The sequence below is a fragment of the Crinia signifera genome, chromosome 9 (genome assembly GCF_055691185.1).
Source record: "Crinia signifera chromosome 9, ASM5569118v1, whole genome shotgun sequence".
In the NCBI taxonomy this organism is placed as follows: Eukaryota; Metazoa; Chordata; class Amphibia; order Anura; family Myobatrachidae; genus Crinia; species Crinia signifera.
The window spans coordinates 168225718-168247982 of record NC_139225.1 but is presented as its reverse complement, the minus strand read 5'-3'; the positions used below and the strand labels follow the sequence as shown (position 1 = coordinate 168247982).

The 22265-nt window shown below is 45.1% G+C and overlaps 1 protein-coding gene across 1 annotated transcript in view; it reads right to left on the bottom strand.

The window, feature by feature from the left end:
• Positions 1–22026, bottom strand: part of EXOC3L2 (exocyst complex component 3 like 2) — a 115625-nt gene extending 93599 nt beyond the window's left edge. The window contains exons 1-2 of the mRNA XM_083160427.1: positions 21949–22026; positions 8853–9319 (exon numbers count right to left, since the gene is read on the bottom strand). Coding sequence (XP_083016553.1) covers positions 8853–9309 — 457 coding nt within the window. The 5' untranslated portion in view covers positions 9310–9319; positions 21949–22026. The remainder of the gene's footprint in view (positions 1–8852; positions 9320–21948) is intronic.
• Between the last annotated feature and the right edge of the window lie 239 nt (positions 22027–22265).

Here is a 22265-nt window from a genome sequence, read left to right as displayed (position 1 = left end):
TGCTCGGTGGCCAGTCACATTCTGCAAAGCGGGCTGGACTACAGGGACCTGGAACGGCACTGCCCTGATCACCGCCACCCGAATGATAGGATCCCTGCTGCCCAGACCCCACCGTCTTTCCCATTGGGGTGGGCCCCTAGGTCCAAGGGCCCCTGGGCAACTGCCCATCGTGCCCAATGGGAAAGACGGCTCTGGACTGCATGAAGCAAGGGGGAAGGTCGAGCATGTAGGTAAGTGGCACTTATGTTGAATAATATGTAATATGCATTACAGTGTATGGTATAATGTGTAACAAGCATAACGATCTGTGGCATAATGTGTAATGGACATTACAGTTTGGCATAATGTGCAATGGACACTACCTGGTGTGTGGTGTAATGGGAATTACGGTGTGTGACATAATGTGTAATGGGAATTACACATTATTGTACAATGTGCAATAAACATTACATTGTGTGGCATGATAGTGCGAGGGGCATTACAGTGCAAATTTTTTGACCCGTGCCTACGACGCGCACTGTCCCTATTTTATGCGTGTTTGGGCACCAATTCCTTTTCTGGCAAAGGGCAACAAAATATCTAGTTATGGCATTGCTGCTACTGGGCATATTATGTGTATGAGGCAATACTACTACGGGCATTATACTGTACACCCTTTTTTTCAGCATGCGCCTTCGCAAAATATGGAAGAGCACAAATTTATAGTTTGCAGGGGGGCACTGAGCACCCTAGCACCGGTCCCGCCTGTCTCCTTACTATTACATGGAGCAGCGCCCCCTGTCTCCTCATTATTATACGGAGCAGCACCCCCTGTCTCCTCAATGTTATATAGAGCAGTGCCCCCTATCTCCTCAATGGTTTACAGAGCAGCGCCCCCTGTCTCCTCATTATTATACGGAGCAGCGCCTTCTATTTCCTCACTATTATACAGAGCAGCGCCCCATATCTCCTCAATGTTATACAGAGCAGCACCCCCTGTCTCCTCATTATTATACGAAACAGCGCCCTATGTTTCCTCACTATTATACAGAGCGGCGCCCCCTGTCTCCTCAATGTTATACAGAGCAGCGGCCCCTGTCTCCTCATTATTATACGAAACAGCGCCCTATGTTTCCTCACTATTATACAGAGCAGCACCCCCTGTCTCCTCAATGTTATATAGAGCAGCGCCCCCTGTCTCCTCACTATCCTAGAGAGCAGCGCCCCATATCTCCTCAATGTTATATAGAGCAGTGCCCCCTATCTCCTCAATATTATACAGAGCAGCGCCCCCGTCTCCTCATTATTATACGGAGCAGCGAACGCTGTTTCCTCACTATTATACAGAGCAGCGCCCCCTGTCTCCTCAATGTTATACAGAGCAGTGCTCCCTGTATCCTCATTATTATACAGAGCAGCGTACCCTGTCTCCTCACTATTATACCATACCTCCCAACTTTGTAGCTGCAGAAATAGGGACACTAATAGCGTCCAAAAAGGGGGGACGGCTTATGTAAATGAGGGGTGCGGCTTATGCAAATGAGCATGCACACAGCGTCTATTCTGTCAAATTGGGGGGCTCCCAACTGCCCCCCCCTGCAGCGGGACACCTCCGGCCGTGGGTGGGACAGCGGGACAGGACCCGGTAATCGGGACTGTCCCGCTGAAATCGTGAGTGTTGGGAGGTATGTTATACAGAGCAGTGCCCCCTGTCTCCTCAATGTTATACAGAGCAGTGCTCCCTGTATCCTCATTATACAGAGCAGCGCCCCCTGTCTCCTCAATATTATATAGAGCAGTGCCCCCTGTCTCCTCACTATCCTATAGAGCAGCACCCCCTGTCTCCGCACTATCATACAGAGCAGCGCCCCCTGTCTCCTCACTATTATACAGAGCAGTGCCCCCTGTCTCCTCACTATTATACAGAGCAGCGCCCCCTGTCTCCTCAATGTTATACAGAGCAGTGCTCCCTGTATCCTCATTATTATACAGAGCAGCGCCCCCTGTCTCCTCAATATTATATAGAGCAGTGCCCCCTGTCTCCTCACTATCCTATAGAGCAGCACCCCCTGTCTCCGCACTATCATACAGAGCAGCGCCCCCTGTCTCCTCACTATTATACAGAGCAGCACCCCCTGTCTCCTCACTATTATACAGAGCAGCGCCCCCTGTCTCCTCACTATTATACAGAGCAGCGCCCCCTGTCTCCTCACTATTATACAGAGCAGCACCCCCTGTCTTCTCAATATTATATGGAGCAGCGCCCTCTGTTTCCTCACTATTATGCAGAGGAGTGCCCCCTGTCTCTTCATTATTATATGGAGCAGCACCCCCTGTCTCCTCACTATCCAACAGAGCAGCACCCCCTGTCTCCTCACTATCATACAGAGCAGCGCTCCCTGTCTCCTCACTATTATACAGAGCAGCGCTCCCTGTCTCCTCACTATTATACAGAGCAGCGCCCCCTGTCTCCTTACTATTATACAGAGCAGTGCCCCCTGTCTCCTCACTATTATACAGAGCAGTGCTCCCTGTTTCCTCACTATTATAAGGAGCAGGGCCCCCTATCTCTTCACTATTATAAGGAGCAGGGCCCCCTGTCTCCTCACTATTATGCAGAGCAGCGCTCCCTGTTTCCTCACTATTATACGGAGCAGGGCCCCCTGTCTCCTCACTATTATGCAGAGCAGCACCCCCTGTCTCCTCACTATTATGCAGAGCAGTGCCCCCTGTCTCCTCACTATTATACAGAGCAGCGTCTCCTCACTATTATACAGAGCAGCACCCCCTGTCTCCTCACTATTATACGGAGCAGCTCCGACTGTTTCCTTGCTATTATACAGAGGAGCGCCCCCTGTCTCCTTACTATTATATGGAGCAGTGCCCCCTGTCTCCTCATTATTATACAGAGTAGTGCCCCGTCTCCTCACTATTATGCAGAGCAGTGCCCCCTGTTTCCTCGCTATTATACAGAGCAGTGCCCCCTGTCTCCTCACTATTATACAGAGCAGTGCCCCCTGTCTCTTCACTGTTATAGAGAGCAGTGCCCCCTGTCTCTTCACTGTTATAGAGAGCAGTGCCCCCTGTCTCTTCACTGTTATACAGAGCAGCGCCCCATGTCTCCTCACTATTATACAGAGCAGTGCCCCCTGTCTCCTCTCTATTATACAGAGCAGTGCCCCCTGTCTCCTCACTGTTATACAGAGCAGTGCCCCATCTCCTCACTATTATACAGAGCAGCGCCCCCTGTCTCTTCACTGTTATACAGAGCAGTGCCCCATCTCCTCACTATTATACAGAGCAGTGCCCCATGTCTCTTCACTATTATACAGAGCAGCGCCCCCTGTCTCCTCACTATTATACAGAGCAGTGCCCCATGTCTCCTCACTATTATACAGAGCAGTGCCCCCTGTCTCTTCACTGTTATACAGAGCAGTGCCCCGTCTCCTCACTATTATACAGAGCAGTGCCCCCTGTCTCTTCACTGTTATACAGAGCAGTGCCCCATCTCCTCACTATTATACAGAGCAGTGCCCCCTGTCTCTTCACTGTTATACAGAGCAGCGCCCCATGTCTCCTCACTATTATACAGAGCAGTGCCCCCTGTCTCTTCACTGTTATGCAGAGCAGTGCCCCGTCTCCTCACTATTATGCAGAGCAGTGCCCCCTGTTTCCTCGCTATTATACAGAGCAGTGCCCCCTGTCTCCTCACTATTATACAGAGCAGTGCCCCCTGTCTCCTCACTGTTATACAGAGCAGTGCCCCATCTCCTCACTATTATACAGAGCAGCGCCCCCTGTCTCTTCACTGTTATACAGAGCAGTGCCCCATCTCCTCACTATTATACAGAGCAGTGCCCCATGTCTCTTCACTATTATACAGAGCAGCGCCCCCTGTCTCCTCACTATTATACAGAGCAGTGCCCCATGTCTCCTCACTATTATACAGAGCAGTGCCCCCTGTCTCTTCACTGTTATACAGAGCAGTGCCCCATGTCTCCTCACTATTATACAGGGCAGTGCCCCCTGTCTCTTCACTGTTATACAGAGCAGTGCCCCGTCTCCTCACTATTATACAGAGCAGTGCCCCCTGTACCGTTACTATTATACATAGCAGTGCCCCCTGTATCTTCACTGTTATACAGAGCAGTGCCCCGTCTCCTCACTATTATACAGAGCAGTGCCCCCTGTACCATTACTATTATTCATAGCAGTGCCCCCTGTCTCTTCACTGTTATACAGAGCAGTGCCCCGTCTCCTCACTATTATACAGAGCAGCGCCCCCTGTCTCCTCACTATTATACAGAGCAGTGCCCCGTCTCCTCACTGTTATACAGAGCAGTGCCCCCTGTCTCTTCACTATTATACAGAGCAGTGCCCCATCTCCTCACTATTATACAGAGCAGCGCCCCCTGTCTCCTCACTATTATACAGAGCAGCGCCTTCTGTCTCCTCACTATTATACAGAGCAGTGCCCTGTCTCCTCACTATTATACAGAGCAGCGCCCCGTCTCCTCACTATTATACAGAGCAGTGCCCCGTCTCCTCACTATTATACAGAGCAGTGCCCCGTCTCCTCACTATTATACAGAGCAGTGCCCCGTCTCCTCACTATTATACAGAGCAGCGCCCCCTGTACCCTTACTATTATACAGAGCAGCGCCCCCTGTCTCCTCACTATTATACAGAGCAGTGTCCCGTCTCCTCACTGTTATACAGAGCAGTGCCCCCTGTCTCTTCACTATTATACAGAGCAGTGCCATGTCTCCTCACTATTATACAGAGCAGTGCCCTGTCTCCTCACTGTTATACAGAGCAGCACCCCGTCTCCTCACTGTTATACAGAGCAGTGCCCCCTGTTTCCTCACTATTATACAGAGCAGCGCCCCCTGTCTCCTCACTATTATACAGAGCAGCGCCCCCTGTCTCCTTACTATTATACAGAGCAGTGCCCCGTCTCCTTTACTATTATACAGAGCAGTGCCCCGTCTCCTTTACTATTATACAGAGCAGCGCCCCCTGTCTCCTCACTGTTATACAGAGCAGCGCCCCCTGTCTCCTCACTATTATACAGAGCAGCGCCCCCTGTCTCCTCACTATTATACAGAGCAGTGCCCCCTGTACCCTTACTATTATACAGAGCAGCACCCCCTGTCTCTTCACTGTTATACAGAGCAGTGCCCCCTGTCTCCTCACTATTATACAGAGCAGTGCCCCGTCTCCTCACTGTTATACAGAGCAGTGCCCTGTCTCCTCACTGTTATACAGAGCAGCGCCCCGTCTCCTCACTGTTATACAGAGCAGTGCCCCCTGTCTCCTCACTATTATACAGAGCAGTGCCCCCTGTCTCCTTACTATTATACAGAGCAGTAGTAGTAGTAGTAGTAGTACGTTTATTTATAAGGCGCTGCAAAGTGTCCTCAGCGCCGTACATAGCAAACAAAAAAAACAAATTACAAGGTAACGTACAGGGTGTGTTGAAAGATACAGTATAAATAGGGGTATAGCTAGTCGAACTAAAATCAGCATCAGTTCAGAAGTAGGTGTCAAAATTGTCAAGGAGACTGAAGATGAAGTAGAGGAAGGGAAGAACAGGACAGGAGCACAGGTGAGGTAATGAGGTAGGGTGAGTACGTGAGGAAGGAGGGCCCTGCTCATAAGAGTTAACATACTAAAAATAGGTGGGTGGACGAACGAAATACAATAGGATAAGTAGGAACGGAGGCAGGATAGGAGGATCAAAAGAGGTTAGGAGGAGGGATAAGCTAGTCGAAAAATGTGGGTTTTGAGGGAGCGCTTGAAGGAGGTAAGGGAATCAGATAGCCTGATGGGTGGCGGGAGGTTGTTCCAGTGCAGGGGGGGGGGCAGCGCGAGAGAAGTCTTGGACACGGGAGTGGGAGGAGGTGATTATGTGAAAGGTCAGTCGGCGGGGTCAGCGATGGAGCGAAGAGGACGGGAGGGAGTGTGGATAGAGATCAGTGAAGAGAGGTAGGGAGCTGTGGAGGAGGAAAGAGCCTTGTAGGTGGTGGTGAGGAATTTAAAGAGAACTCGGAAAGGAATGGGGAGCCAGTGAAGAGATAAACAGAGGGGGGAGGCGGAGGTAGAGCGGCGGGAGAGGAAGATGAGCCTAGCAGCAGCGTTAAGAATGGATTGGAGAGGTGCGAGGCGGGTGAGAGGTAGCCCAGAGAGAAGGATGTTGCAGTAGTCAAGGCGGGAGATGACAAGAGAGCGAATGAGAATTTTGGTCGCGTCAGTGGAGAGGAATGGTCTGATGCGTGAGATGTTGCGTAGGTGAAAGCGGCAAGACTGTGAGAGAGCACGAATGTGGGGGGTGAAAGAGAGGGAGGAGTCAATGATGACACCGAGGCAGCGCGTTTGGTCGGTGGACGTGATCTCGGTTTCACCAATGCTGATGGAGATAGTGGGAGAAGAGGGGATGTTCGGGGGATGGAAGATTAGAAGTTCAGTTTTAGCCATGTTTAGTTTCAGGAAGCGTTGGGTCATCCAGGCTGAGATGGCCGTGAGGCATTCGGAGACCTTGGACAGGAGTGATGGGGATAAGTCGGGGGAGGAGAGATAGATTAGGGTATCATCAGCATAAAGGTGGTAATGAAAACCATAGGAGCTGATGAGGGTGCCCAGAGAGGTGGTGTAGAGGGAGAAGAGGAGAGGGCCAAGGACTGACCCTTGGGGAACACCGACTGGCTGGGGGGTAGTAGGAGAGGAGGAGCTCGGAGTGGAGACGGAGAAGGAGCGATCGGAGAGGTATGAGGTGAACCAGGAGAAGACCGTGCCAGTGATGCCAAAGGAGCGGAGGGTGTTGAGCAGGAGAGGGTGGTCAACAGTGTCAAAGGCAGCCGACAGATCAAGCTGGATGAGGATAGAGAAGAGGCCTTTGGATTTAGCCGATAGTAGATCGTTAGTGACTTTGGTCAGGGCAGTTTCAGTGGAAACCCGGATTGGAGGGGGTCTAGAATGGAGTTGGCAGTAAGGTGGCTTAGGAGACGATTATAGGTCAGACGTTCTAGGAGTTTGGAGGCAAAAGGGAGGAGGGAGATGGGCCTGTAGTTGGATGGAGAGTTGGGCTCCAGATTTGTTTTTTTGAGAATTGGGGAGACAAGAGCGTGTTTGAAGGAGGAAGGGAAGATCCCAGATGATAGGGAAAGATTAAAGAGGTGAGCCAGGTGAGAGCAGACTGATGGACTGAGACGACGGATAATATTGGAGGGGATAGGATCGAGCGGGCAGGTGGAGGGAGAAGCGGATTGAAGGATAGAGTGGACTTCAGCAGCAGTGGTGGGGTAAAATGAGGACAGGGGTTGGAAGGAGGGGAGTGGAGATGTAGGAGGGGAGGAGGGAGAGGGTGAGGTCATGGCAGCAGTGATGGCAGTCCTGAGAGAGGAGATTTTGGTTGAAAAGTAGGTAGCAAAATCAGCGGCTACGATGGAGGACGGAAGAGCTGGAGGAGGGGGGGAGAGCAAGGAGTTGAAGGTGGCGAAGAGCCTGCGGGGATTGGATGATTGGGAAAGGATGAGGGACTTAAAGTAGGATTCCTTGGCCAGAGCAAGGGCAGAGCTGAAGGAGGAAAGAATGAATTTGAAATGGAGATAATCCGCAAGGGAGCGTGATTTCTTCCAGAAGCGCTCAGCAGTGCGAGAGCACTTTTTAAGGAATCGGGTGATAGGTGAGTGCCACGGTTGGGGGTTGGAGCATCGAAGGGGGATAGAGGAGGGAGGGCAGGCAGAGTCCAATGCCGAAGATAGGGTTTCATTACAGAGGGAGGCAGCGAGGTTTGGGCAGGACATGAGGGCGATTGGGGCGAGAAGAGGACCCAGCGTGTTTGAGAAGGCAGCAAGATCAAGTGCCCCGTCTCCTCACTATTATAGAGAGCAGCGCCCCCTGTCTCCTCACTATTATACAGAGCAGTGCGCCCTGTCTCCTCACTGTTATACAGAGCAGCGCCCCCTGTCTCCTCACTATTATACAGAGCAGTGCCCCGTCTCCTCACTATTATACAGAGCAGCGCCCCCTGTCTCCTCACTATTATACAGAGCAGTTCCCCCTGTCTCCTCACTATTATACAGAGCAGCGCCTTCTGTCTCCTCACTATTATACAGAGCAGCGCCTTCTGTCTCCTCACTATTATACAGAGCAGTGCCCTGTCTCCTCACTATTATACAGAGCAGCGCCCCGTCTCCTCACTATTATACAGAGCAGTGCCCCGTCTCTTCACTGTTATACAGAGCAGCGCTCCCTGTCTCTTCACTGTTATACAGAGCAGCGCTCCCTGTCTCCTCACTATTATACAGAGCAGTTCCCCGTCTCCTCACTATTATACAGAGCAGCGCCCCCTGTCTCCTCACTATTATACAGAGCAGTGCCCTGTCTCCTCACTATTATACAGAGCAGCGCCCCCTGTCTCCTCACTATTATACAGAGCAGTGCCCCATCTCCTCACTATTATACAGAGCAGCGCCCCCTGTCTCCTCACTATTATACAGAGCAGTTCCCCGTCTCCTCACTATTATACAGAGCAGCGCCCCCTGTACCCTTACTATTATACAGAACAGTTCCCCGTCTCCTCACTATTATACAGAGCAGTGCCTTGTCTCCTCACTATTATACAGAGCAGTGCCATTTCTCCTCACTATTATACAGAGCAGCGCCCCCTGTACCCTTACTATTATACAGAGCAGTTCCCCGTCTCCTCACTATTCTACAGAGCAGCGCCCCCTGTCTCCTCACTATTATACAGAGCAGTGCCCCGTCTCCTCACTGTTATAGAGAGCAGAGCCCCCTGTACCCTTACTATTATACAGAGCAGCACCCCCTGTATCCTTACTATTATACAGAGCAGTGCCCCATCTCCTCACCTGATAGAGGCTCTCTTGTCTTTTCTGGCTCCCGGATCACTTCATTGCGTTCTGGCACCGCTTCCACCATGGACTCCCTCCGTGATCGGTTGCCTCCGCTTCCTCCTCCTCCACCAAGCCAAAGGAAGGAGAGCCGCTTCACACCTCCGCCAGGACCCCCACCGTCCTCTTCACCTCCCTCCTTCTTGCGCCCTAGAGACAGAAGATTCACATCTTCTGACTTGCGCCTTCCCCGCCTTTTCTCTGGGGCTCCTCGGACCCCTAGAAGACTTTTTCCTCCTTTCCAGAAAGGCGATAGTCCTGCAATTTTCTCCAATGTTCCCCTGCGCTTTGCATCTGATCCCATTGGATCCCTCTTTCCTTCTCCTTCATCATCTAGGAAAGGGTTGCCCCCTTCCGGGGAGGGACGGTCTAGGGTATTCTTCTCATCAAAGCGATTGGGGGCTGTAACAGGCATGGTCTCAGTCCTGGAGATTGTAACAGAGAGAGACTGGAAATTATTATCTCTCAATTCACACTTTCACTTGTGATGTCATCTGTAAGTGATGTCACCTTTGCAAAGCTCTATTCCTATTATTCTGCTATTTAATGTGCACTGTATATTACTACTAGTGCACTACTATATACTCACTACGCACTGTATATTACTACTAGTGCACTACTATACACTCACTGCGCACTGTATATTACTACTAGTCCACTACTATACACTAACTGTGCACTGTATATTACTACTAGTCTGCTACTATACACTTTATGCACTGTGTATTACTACTAGTCCACTACTATACACTCACTGCATACTGTATATTACTACTAGTCCACAACTATACACTCACTGCATATTGTATATTACTACTAGTCTGCTACTATACACTCACTGCATATTGTATATTACTACTAGTCCACTACTATACACTCACTGCGCACTGTATATTACTACTAGTCCACTACTATACACTCACTGCATACTGTATATTACTACTAGTCCACTACTATACACTCACTGCGCACTGTATATTACTACTAGTCCACTACTATACACTCACTGCGCACTGTATATTACTACTAGTCTGCTACTATACACTCTATGCACTGTGTATTACTACTAGTCCACTACTATACACTCACTGCATACTGTATATTACTACTAGTCCACAACTATACACTCACTGCATACTGTATATTACTACTAGTCCACAACTATACACTCACTGCATACTGTATATTACTACTAGTCCACTACTATACACTCACTGCATACTGTATATTACTACTAGTCCACTACTATACACTCACTGCATACTGTATATTACTACTAGTCCACTACTATACACTCACTGCATACTGTATATTACTACTAGTCCACTACTATACACTCACTGCGCACTGTATATTACTACTAGTCTGCTACTATACACTCTATGCACTGTGTATTACTACTAGTCCACTACTATACACTCACTGCATACTGTATATTACTACTAGTCCACAACTATACACTCACTGCGCACTGTATATTACTACTAGTCCACTACTATACACTCACTGCGCACTGTATATTACTACTAGTCCACTACTATACACTAACTGCGCACTGTATATTACTACTAGTCTGCTACTATACACTCTATGCACTGTGTATTACTACTAGTCCACTACTACACACTCACTGCATACTGTATATTACTACTAGTCCACAACTATACACTCACTGTATATTACTACTAGTCCACTACTATACACTCACTGCATACTGTATATTACTACTAGTCCACTACTATACACTCACTGCACGGTATATTACTACTAGTCCACTACTATACACTCACTGCATACTGTATATTACTACTAGTCCACTACTATACACTCACTGCGCACTGTATATTACTACTAGTCCACTACTATACACTAACTGCGCACTGTATATTACTACTAGTCTGCTACTATACACTCTATGCACTGTGTATTACTACTAGTCCACTACTATACACTCACTGCATACTGTATATTACTACTAGTCCAGAACTATACACTCACTGCATACTGTATATTACTACTAGTCCACTACTATACACTCACTGCACGGTATATTACTACTAGGCCACTACTATACACTCACTGCATACTGTATATTACTACTAGTCCACTACTATACACTCTATGCACAGTATATTACTACTAGTCCACTACTATACACTCACTGCGCACTGTATATTACTACTAGTCCACTACTATACACTAACTGCGCACTGTATATTACTACTAGTCTGCTACTATACACTCTATGCACTGTATATTACTACTAGTCCACTACTATACACTCACTGCGCACTGTATATTAATACTAGTCCACTACTATACACTCACTGCATACTGTATATTACTACTAGTCCACTACTATACACTCACTGCGCACTATATATTACTACTAGTCCACTACTATACACTCACTGCGCACTGTATATTACTACTAGTCCACTACTATACACTCACTGCATACTGTATATTACTACTAGTCCACTACTATACACTCACTGCGCACTGTATATTACTACTAGTCCACTACTATACACTCACTGCGCACTGTATATTACTACTAGTCCACTACTATACACTCACTGCGCACTGTATATTACTACTAGTCCACTACTATACACTAACTGTGCACTGTATATTACTACTAGTCCACTACTATACACTCACTGCATACTGTATTTTACTACTAGTCCACTACTATACACTCACTGCGCACTGTATATTACTACTAGTCCACTACTATACACTCACTGCGCACTGTATATTACTACTAGTCTGCTACTATACACTCTATGCACTGTATATTACTACTAGTCCACTACTATACACTCACTGCATACTGTATATTACTACTAGTCCACTACTATACACTCACTGCATACTGTATATTACTACTAGTCCACTACTATACACTCTATGCACTGTGTATTACTACTAGTCCACTACTATACACTCACTGCGCACTGTATATTACTACTAGTCCACTACTATACACTCACTGCGCACTGTATATTACTACTAGTCCACTACTATACACTCACTGCATACTGTATATTACTACTAGTCCACAACTATACACTCACTGCATCCTGTATATTACTACTAGTCCACAACTATACACTCACTGCATACTGTATATTACTACTAGTCCACTACTATACACTCACTGCATACTGTATATTACTACTAGTCCACTACTATACACTCACTGCATACTGTATATTACTACTAGTCCACTACTATACACTCACTGCGCACTGTATATTACTACTAGTCTGCTACTATACACTCTATGCACTGTGTATTACTACTAGTCCACTACTATACACTCACTGCATACTGTATATTACTACTAGTCCACAACTATACACTCACTGCGCACTGTATATTACTACTAGTCCACTACTATACACTAACTGCGCACTGTATATTACTACTAGTCTGCTACTATACACTCTATGCACTGTGTATTACTACTAGTCCACTACTATACACTCACTGCATACTGTATATTACTACTAGTCCACTACTATACACTCTATGCACTGTGTATTACTACTAGTCCACTACTATACACTCACGCGCACTGTATATTACTACTAGTCCACTACTATACACTCACTGCATACTGTATATTACTACTAGTCCACTACTATACACTCGCTGCATACTGTATATTACTACTAGTCCGCTACTATACACTCACTGCATACTGTATATTACTACTAGTCCACTACTGTACACTCACTGCGCACTGTATATTACTACTAGTCCTCTACTATACACTCACTGCGCACTGTATATTACTACTAGTCCACTACTATACACTCACTGCGCACTGTATATTACTACTAGTCTGCTACTATACACTCACTGCACTGTGTATTACTACTAGTCCACTACTATACACTCACTGCATACTGTATATTACTACTAGTCCACTACTATACACTCACTGCATACTGTATATTACTACTAGTCCACTACTATACACTCACTGCACGGTATATTACTACTAGTCCACTACTATACACTAACTGCGCACTGTATATTACTACTAGTCTGCTACTATACACTCTATGCACTGTGTATTACTACTAGTCCACTACTATACACTCACTGCGCACTGTATATTACTACTAGTCCACTACTATACACTCACTGCGCACTGTATATTACTACTAGTCCACTACTATACACTCACTGCATACTGTATATTACTACTAGTCCACTACTATACACTCACTGCATACTGTATATTACTACTAGTCCGCTACTATACACTCACTGCATACTGTATATTACTACTAGTCCACTACTGTACACTCACTGCGCACTGTATATTACTACTAGTCCTCTACTATACACTCACTGCATACTGTATATTACTACTAGTCCACTACTGTACACTCACTGCGCACTGTATATTACTACTAGTCCACTACTGTACACTCACTGCGCACTGTATATTACTACTAGTCCACTACTATACACTAACTGCGCACTGTATATTACTACTCGTCCACTACTATACACTCACTGCATACTGTATATTACTACTAGTCCACTACTATACACTCACTGCGCACTGTATATTACTACTAGTCCACTACTATACACTCACTGCATACTGTATATTACTACTAGTCCACTACTATACACTCACTGCATACTGTATTTTACTACTAGTCCACTACTATACACTCACTGCGCACTGTATATTACTACTAGTCCACTACTATACACTCACTGCACGGTATATTACTACTAATCCACTACACACAGCATAACGCACATAGCATAACGCACACAGCATAAAGCACACAGCATAACGCACACAGCATAAAGCACACATAGCATAACACACATAGCATAACGCACACAGCATAGCACACACAGCATAACGCACACAGCATAACACACACAGCATAACGCACATAGCATAACGCACACAGCATAACGCACATAGCATAACGCACATAGCATAACACACACACAGCATAACGCACACAGCATAACACACATAGCATAACACACATAGCATGACACACACAGCATAACGCACACAGCATAACACACACAGCATAACGCACACAGCATAACACACACAGCATAACGCACACAGCATAACGCACACAGCATAACGCACATAGCATAACACACACACAGCATAACGCACACAGCATAACACACATAGCATAACACACACAGCATAACACACACAGCATAACACACACAGCATAACACACACAGCATAACGCACACAGCATAACGCACACAGCATAACGCACACATAGCATAACACACACAGCATAACACACACAGCATAACACACACAGCATAACACACACAGCATAACACACACAGCATAACGCACACAGCATAACGCACACAGCATAACGCACACAGCATAACGCACACAGCATAACACACATAGCATAACGCACACATATAGCATAACACACATAGCATAACGCACACAGCATAACACACATATAGCATAACGCACATAGCATAACACACACAGCATAACGCACACAGCATAACGCACACAGCATAACGCACATAGCATAACACACATAGCATAACACACATAGCATAACACACACAGCATAACACACACAGCATAACACACACAGCATAACACACACAGCATAACACACACAGCATAACACACACAGCATAACGCACACAGCATAACGCACACAGCATAACGCACACAGCATAACGCACATAGCATAACGCACACAGCATAACGCACATAGCATAACGCACATAGCATAACACACACAGCATAACACACATAGCATAACACACACAGCATAACACACATAGCATAACGCACACATATAGCATAACACACATAGCATAACGCACACAGCATAACACACATATAGCATAACACACATATAGCATAACACACACAGCATAACGCACACAGCATAACGCACACAGCATAACGCACACAGCATAACGCACACAGCATAACACACACAGCATAACACACACAGCATAACGCACACAGCATAACGCACACAGCATAACACACACAGCATAACACACACACAGCATAACGCACACAGCATAACACACATAGCATAACGCACACAGCATAACGCACACAGCATAACGCACATAGCATAACGCACATAGCATAACACACACACACAGCATAACGCACACAGCATAACGCACACAGCATAACGCACATAGCATAACGCACATAGCATAACGCACATAGCATAACACACACACAGCATAACGCACACAGCATAACACACATAGCATAACGCACACAGCATAACGCACATAGCATAACACACACACAGCATAACGCACATAGCATAACACACACACAGCATAACGCACACAGCATAACGCACACAGCATAACACACATAGCATAACACACATAGCATAACGCACATAGCATAACGCACATAGCATAACACACACAGCATAACACACACAGCATAACACACACAGCATAACGCACACACAGCATAACGCACACACAGCATAACGCACATAGCATAACGCACATAGCATAACGCACACAGCATAACGCACACAGCATAACACACATAGCATAACGCACACAGCATAACGCACATAGCATAACACACACAGCATAACACATATAGCATAACGCACATAGCATAACACACACAGCATAACACACACAGCATAACACACACAGCATAACACACACAGCATAACACACACAGCATAACACACACAGCATAACACACACAGCATAACGCATATAGCATAACGCACATAGCATAACACACACAGCATAACGCACACAGCATAACGCACATAGCATAACGCACATAGCATAACGCACATAGCATAACGCACACAGCATAACGCACATAGCATAACACACATAGCATAACACACATAGCATAACGTACACAGCATAACACACACAGCATAACACACATAGCATAACGCACATAGCATAACGCACACATATAGCATAACACACACAGCATAACACACACAGCATAACACACACAGCATAACACACACAGCATAACACACACAGCATAACACACACAGCATAACACACACAGCATAACACATATAGCATAACGCACACATATAGCATAACACACACATATAGCATAACACACACAGCATAACACACATAGCATAACGCACATAGCATAACGCACACATATAGCATAACACACACAGCATAACACACACAGCATAACACACACAGCATAACACACATAGCATAACACACACAGCATAACACACACAGCATAACACATATAGCATAACGCACACATATAGCATAACACACACATATAGCATAACACACTCAGCATAACACACATAGCATAACACACATAGCATAACACACACAGCATAACACACACAGCATAACACACACAGCATAACACACACAGCATAACACACACAGCATAACACACACAGCATAACACACACAGCATAACGCACACAGCATAACGCACATAGCATAACACACACAGCATAACACACACAGCATAACACACACAGCATAACACACACAGCATAACACACACAGCATAACGCACACAGCATAACGCACACAGCATAACGCACATAGCATAACGCACACATATAGCATAACACACACAGCATAACGCACACAGCATAACGCACATAGCATAACACACACAGCATAACACACACAGCATAACACACACAGCATAACACACACAGCATAACACACATAGCATAACACACATAGCATAACACACACAGCATAACACACACAGCATAACACATATAGCATAACGCACATATAGCATAACACACACATATAGCATAACACACACAGCATAACACACATAGCATAACACACATAGCATAACACACACAGCATAACACACACAGCATAACACACACAGCATAACACACATAGCATAACGCACACAGCATAACGCACACAGCATAACGCACATAGCATAACACACACAGCATAACACACACAGCATAACACACACAGCATAACACACACAGCATAACACACACAGCATAACACACACAGCATAACACACACAGCATAACACACACAGCATAACGCACATATAGCATAACGCACACATATAGCATAACGCACACATATAGCATAACACACACAGCATAACACACACATATAGCATAACACACACATATAGCATAACACACACACACAGCATAACACACATAGCATAACACACACAGCATAACACACACAGCATAACACACACAGCATAACGCACACAGCATAACGCACATAGCATAACGCACACATATAGCATAACGCACACAGCATAACACACATAGCATAACACACACAGCATAACACACACAGCATAACACACACAGCATAACACACACAGCATAACACACACAGCATAACGCACACAGCATAACGCACACAGCATAACGCACACAGCATAACGCACACAGCATAACGCACACAGCATAACACACATAGCATAACGCACACAGCATAACGCACATAGCATAACACACACAGCATAACACACACAGCATAACACACACAGCATAACACACACAGCATAACACACACAGCATAACGCACACAGCATAACGCACACAGCATAACGCACACAGCATAACGCACACAGCATAACGCACACAGCATAACACACATAGCATAACGCACACAGCATAACGCACATAGCATAACACACACAGCATAACACACACAGCATAACACACACAGCATAACGCACACATATAGCATAACACACACAGCATAACACACACAGCATAACACACACAGCATAACACACACAGCATAACACACACAGCATAACACACACAGCATAACGCACACAGCATAACACACACAGCATAACGCACACAGCATAATGCACACAGCATAACACACACAGCATAACACACACAGCATAACGCACACAGCATAACGCACACAGCATAACGCACACAGCATAACACACACAGCATAACACACACAGCATAACGCACATAGCATAACACACATAGCATATAACACTCATAATGTAACGCACATAGTATAACGCACATAGTATAACGCACACATATAGCATAACACACACAGCATAACACACATAGCATAACACACACAGCATAACACACACAGCATAACACATATAGCATAACGCACATATAGCATAACACACACATATAGCATAACACACACAGCATAACACACATAGCATAACACACATAGCATAACACACACAGCATAACACACACAGCATAACACACACAGCATAACACACATAGCATAACGCACACAGCATAACGCACACAGCATAACGCACATAGCATAACACACACAGCATAACACACACAGCATAACACACACAGCATAACACACACAGCATAACACACACAGCATAACACACACAGCATAACACACACAGCATAACACACACAGCATAACGCACATATAGCATAACGCACACATATAGCATAACGCACACATATAGCATAACACACACAGCATAACACACACATATAGCATAACACACACATATAGCATAACACACACACACAGCATAACACACACACACAGCATAACACACACAGCATAACACACACAGCATAACACACACAGCATAACGCACACAGCATAACGCACATAGCATAACGCACACATATAGCATAACGCACACAGCATAACACACATAGCATAACACACACAGCATAACACACACAGCATAACACACACAGCATAACACACACAGCATAACGCACACAGCATAACGCACACAGCATAACGCACACAGCATAACGCACACAGCATAACGCACACAGCATAACGCACACAGCATAACGCACATAGCATAACGCACACAGCATAACGCACATAGCATAACACACACAGCATAACACACACAGCATAACACACACAGCATAACGCACACATATAGCATAACACACACAGCATAACACACACAGCATAACACACACAGCATAACACACACAGCATAACACACACAGCATAACACACACAGCATAACGCACACAGCATAACACACACAGCATAACGCACACAGCATAATGCACACAGCATAACACACACAGCATAACGCACACAGCATAACGCACACAGCATAACGCACACAGCATAACGCACACAGCATAACACACACAGCATAACACACACAGCATAACGCACATAGCATAACACACATAGCATATAACACTCATAATGTAACGCACATAGTATAACGCACATAGTATAACGCACACATATAGCATAACACACACAGCATAACACACATAGCATAACACACACCGCATAACACACACAGCATAACACACATAGCATAACACACATAGCATATAACACTCATAATGTAACGCACATAGTATAACGCACATAGTATAACGCACACATATAGCATAACACACACAGCATAACACACATAGCATAACACACACAGCATAACGCACACAGCATAACGCACACATATAGCATAACACACACAGCATAACACACACAGCATAACGCACATAGCATAACACACACATAGCATATAACACTCATAATGTAACGCACATAGTATAACGCACATAGTATAAAGCACACAACATAGGGTAACAGACACAGCATAACACACATAGCATAAGTCACACAGCATAAGTCACACAGCATAAGTCACACAGCATAAGTCACACAGCATAAGTCACACAGCATAAGTCACACAGCATAAGTCACACAGCATAAGTCACACAGCATCAGTCACACAGCATCAGTCACACAGCATCAGTCACACAGCCTAACGCACACAGCATAACGCACATAGTATAACACACACACAGCATAACGCACAAAGCATAATACAACGTACATAACATAATGCACCTAGTATAACACACACAGCATAACACACATAACATAGCGCACCTAGTATAACACACACAGCATAACACACATAACATAATGCACCTAGTATAACACACACAGCATAACACACATAACATAGCGCACCTAGTATAACACACACAGCATAATATGCATAATACAATGCACATAACATAACACACCTAGTATAACACACACAGCATCACACACATAACATAATGCACCTAGTATAACACACACAGCATAACACACATAACATAGCGCACCTAGTATAACACACACAGCATAACACACATAACATAATGCACCTAGTATTACACACACAGCATAACACACATAACATAGCACACCTAGTATAACACACATAAGATAATGCACCTAGTATTACACACACAGCATAACACACATAACATAGTGCACCTAGTATAATACACACTGCATAACAGTGTTACTGCCTAAGTGTACCTACCTAGTAGTACAACTACATACTAGGCTGCTATATCTAATTTAATAAAAAAATAATACTTGTGCTGTGTGGGACTGTAAAAAATAATTCCATGCTGCTGGTGCATTGAGTGCCAAGCAGTACCTAATATAATATTAATTATTATAAATTCTGCTGGTGCACATACTAGTATTTCTGCCGTATCCACCTGTCTGGTGCCTAGTACTGCCGTATCTACCTGTCTGGTGCCTAGTACTGCCGTATCTACCTGTCTGGTGCCTAGTACTGCCGTATCTACCTGTCTGATCTGGGGCCCACTGCCTAATACTGCCGCATCTACCTGTCTGTTTTGGGGCCCACTGCCTAATACTGCCGTATCTACCGTCAGTTTTGGGGCTCACTGCCTAATACTGCCGTATCTACCGTCAGTTTTGCGGCCCACTGCCTAGTACTGCCGTATCTACCGCTGCAGTACCACTCTTACATGAGCCAAGTGTTTGTGCCGCACACTTGTGTGGCTTAGCATAGTTATCCAGCTACCTCGGTGCAACCTTTTGCCCTAAAAACAATATTGTGAGGTGTTCAGAATAGACTGGAAATGAGTGGAAATTAATGTTATTGAGGTTAATATAGTGTAAGAGCAAAAAAAAACAAAAATTCTGATTTTAGCAGTTTTTATACTTTTTTAACAAAAAAATTAGAACCCAAAAATCCAAACACAAAACACTTAGGAGGTGTTTTGCCAAAACCCATTAGAACCCAAAACCTCAAGGTAATCAGAACCCAAAACCCAAAAAGTGACCGGTGCACATCCCTAGTACAAGGTACATAACATAACACTCCTAGTATAACACACACACAGCATAATATGCATAATACAACGCACAAAACATAACGCACCTACTGTAGTATAACACACACAACATAACACACCTAGTATAACACACACAGCATAACACGCTTAATACAACGCACATAACATAACACATCTAGTATAAAGCACACAGCATAACACGCTTAATACAACGCACATAACTTAACACACCTAGTATAACACACACAGCATAATATGCATAATACAATGCACATAACATAACACACCTAGTATAACACACACATTATAACACGCTTAATACAACGCACATAAAATAACGCACCTAGTATAACGCACACAGCATAATACGCATAATACAACGCACATAACATAACGCACCTACTGTAGTATAACACACACAACATAACACACCTAGTATAACACACACAGCATAACACGCTTAATACAACGCATATAACATAACGCACCTAGTATAACACACAGCATAATACGCATAATACAACGCACATAACATAACGCACCTAGTATAACACACACAGCATAATACGCATAGTACAACGCACATAACACACCTAGTATAACGTACACAGCATAATACGCATAATACAACGCATATAACATAACGCACCTAGTATAACACACACCGCATAAGGCACATAGTATAACACACACCGCATAAGGCACATAGAATAACGCACAGGAAGGCACATAGTATAACACACACCGCATAAGGCACATAGTATAACACACACCGCATAAGGCACATAGTATAACACACACCGCATAAGGCACATAGAATAACGCACAGGAAGGCACATAGTATAACACACACCGCATAAGGCACATAGTATAACACACACCGCATAAGGCACATAGTATAACGCACAGGAAGGCACGAGTACTCTTACCCAGCTGACACCAGACCACCCTCGGCCTGATACTACAGCATCTCTCTGCTATTGCTGCGCGTGTGTTTAAGTGTGCGGAATATAAATGGAGACAGGAAACTTCCCTTCCCATCCCATCCCATTCCTGTCACCTCTTTCCCCTCCCCATCTACAGGAAATCTTGGCCAGTCTTAAGGAAATGCCAAGGTCTCTTGACCTGGTGGCAGCCATCTTTAAATATACCACTGAGGAAATGATAGGGATGTGAAGGCATGAGAAACACATGGGGAAATAAAACACAAATGTTCTGTTTTTTCCGTAAAAATAAAATAAAGATT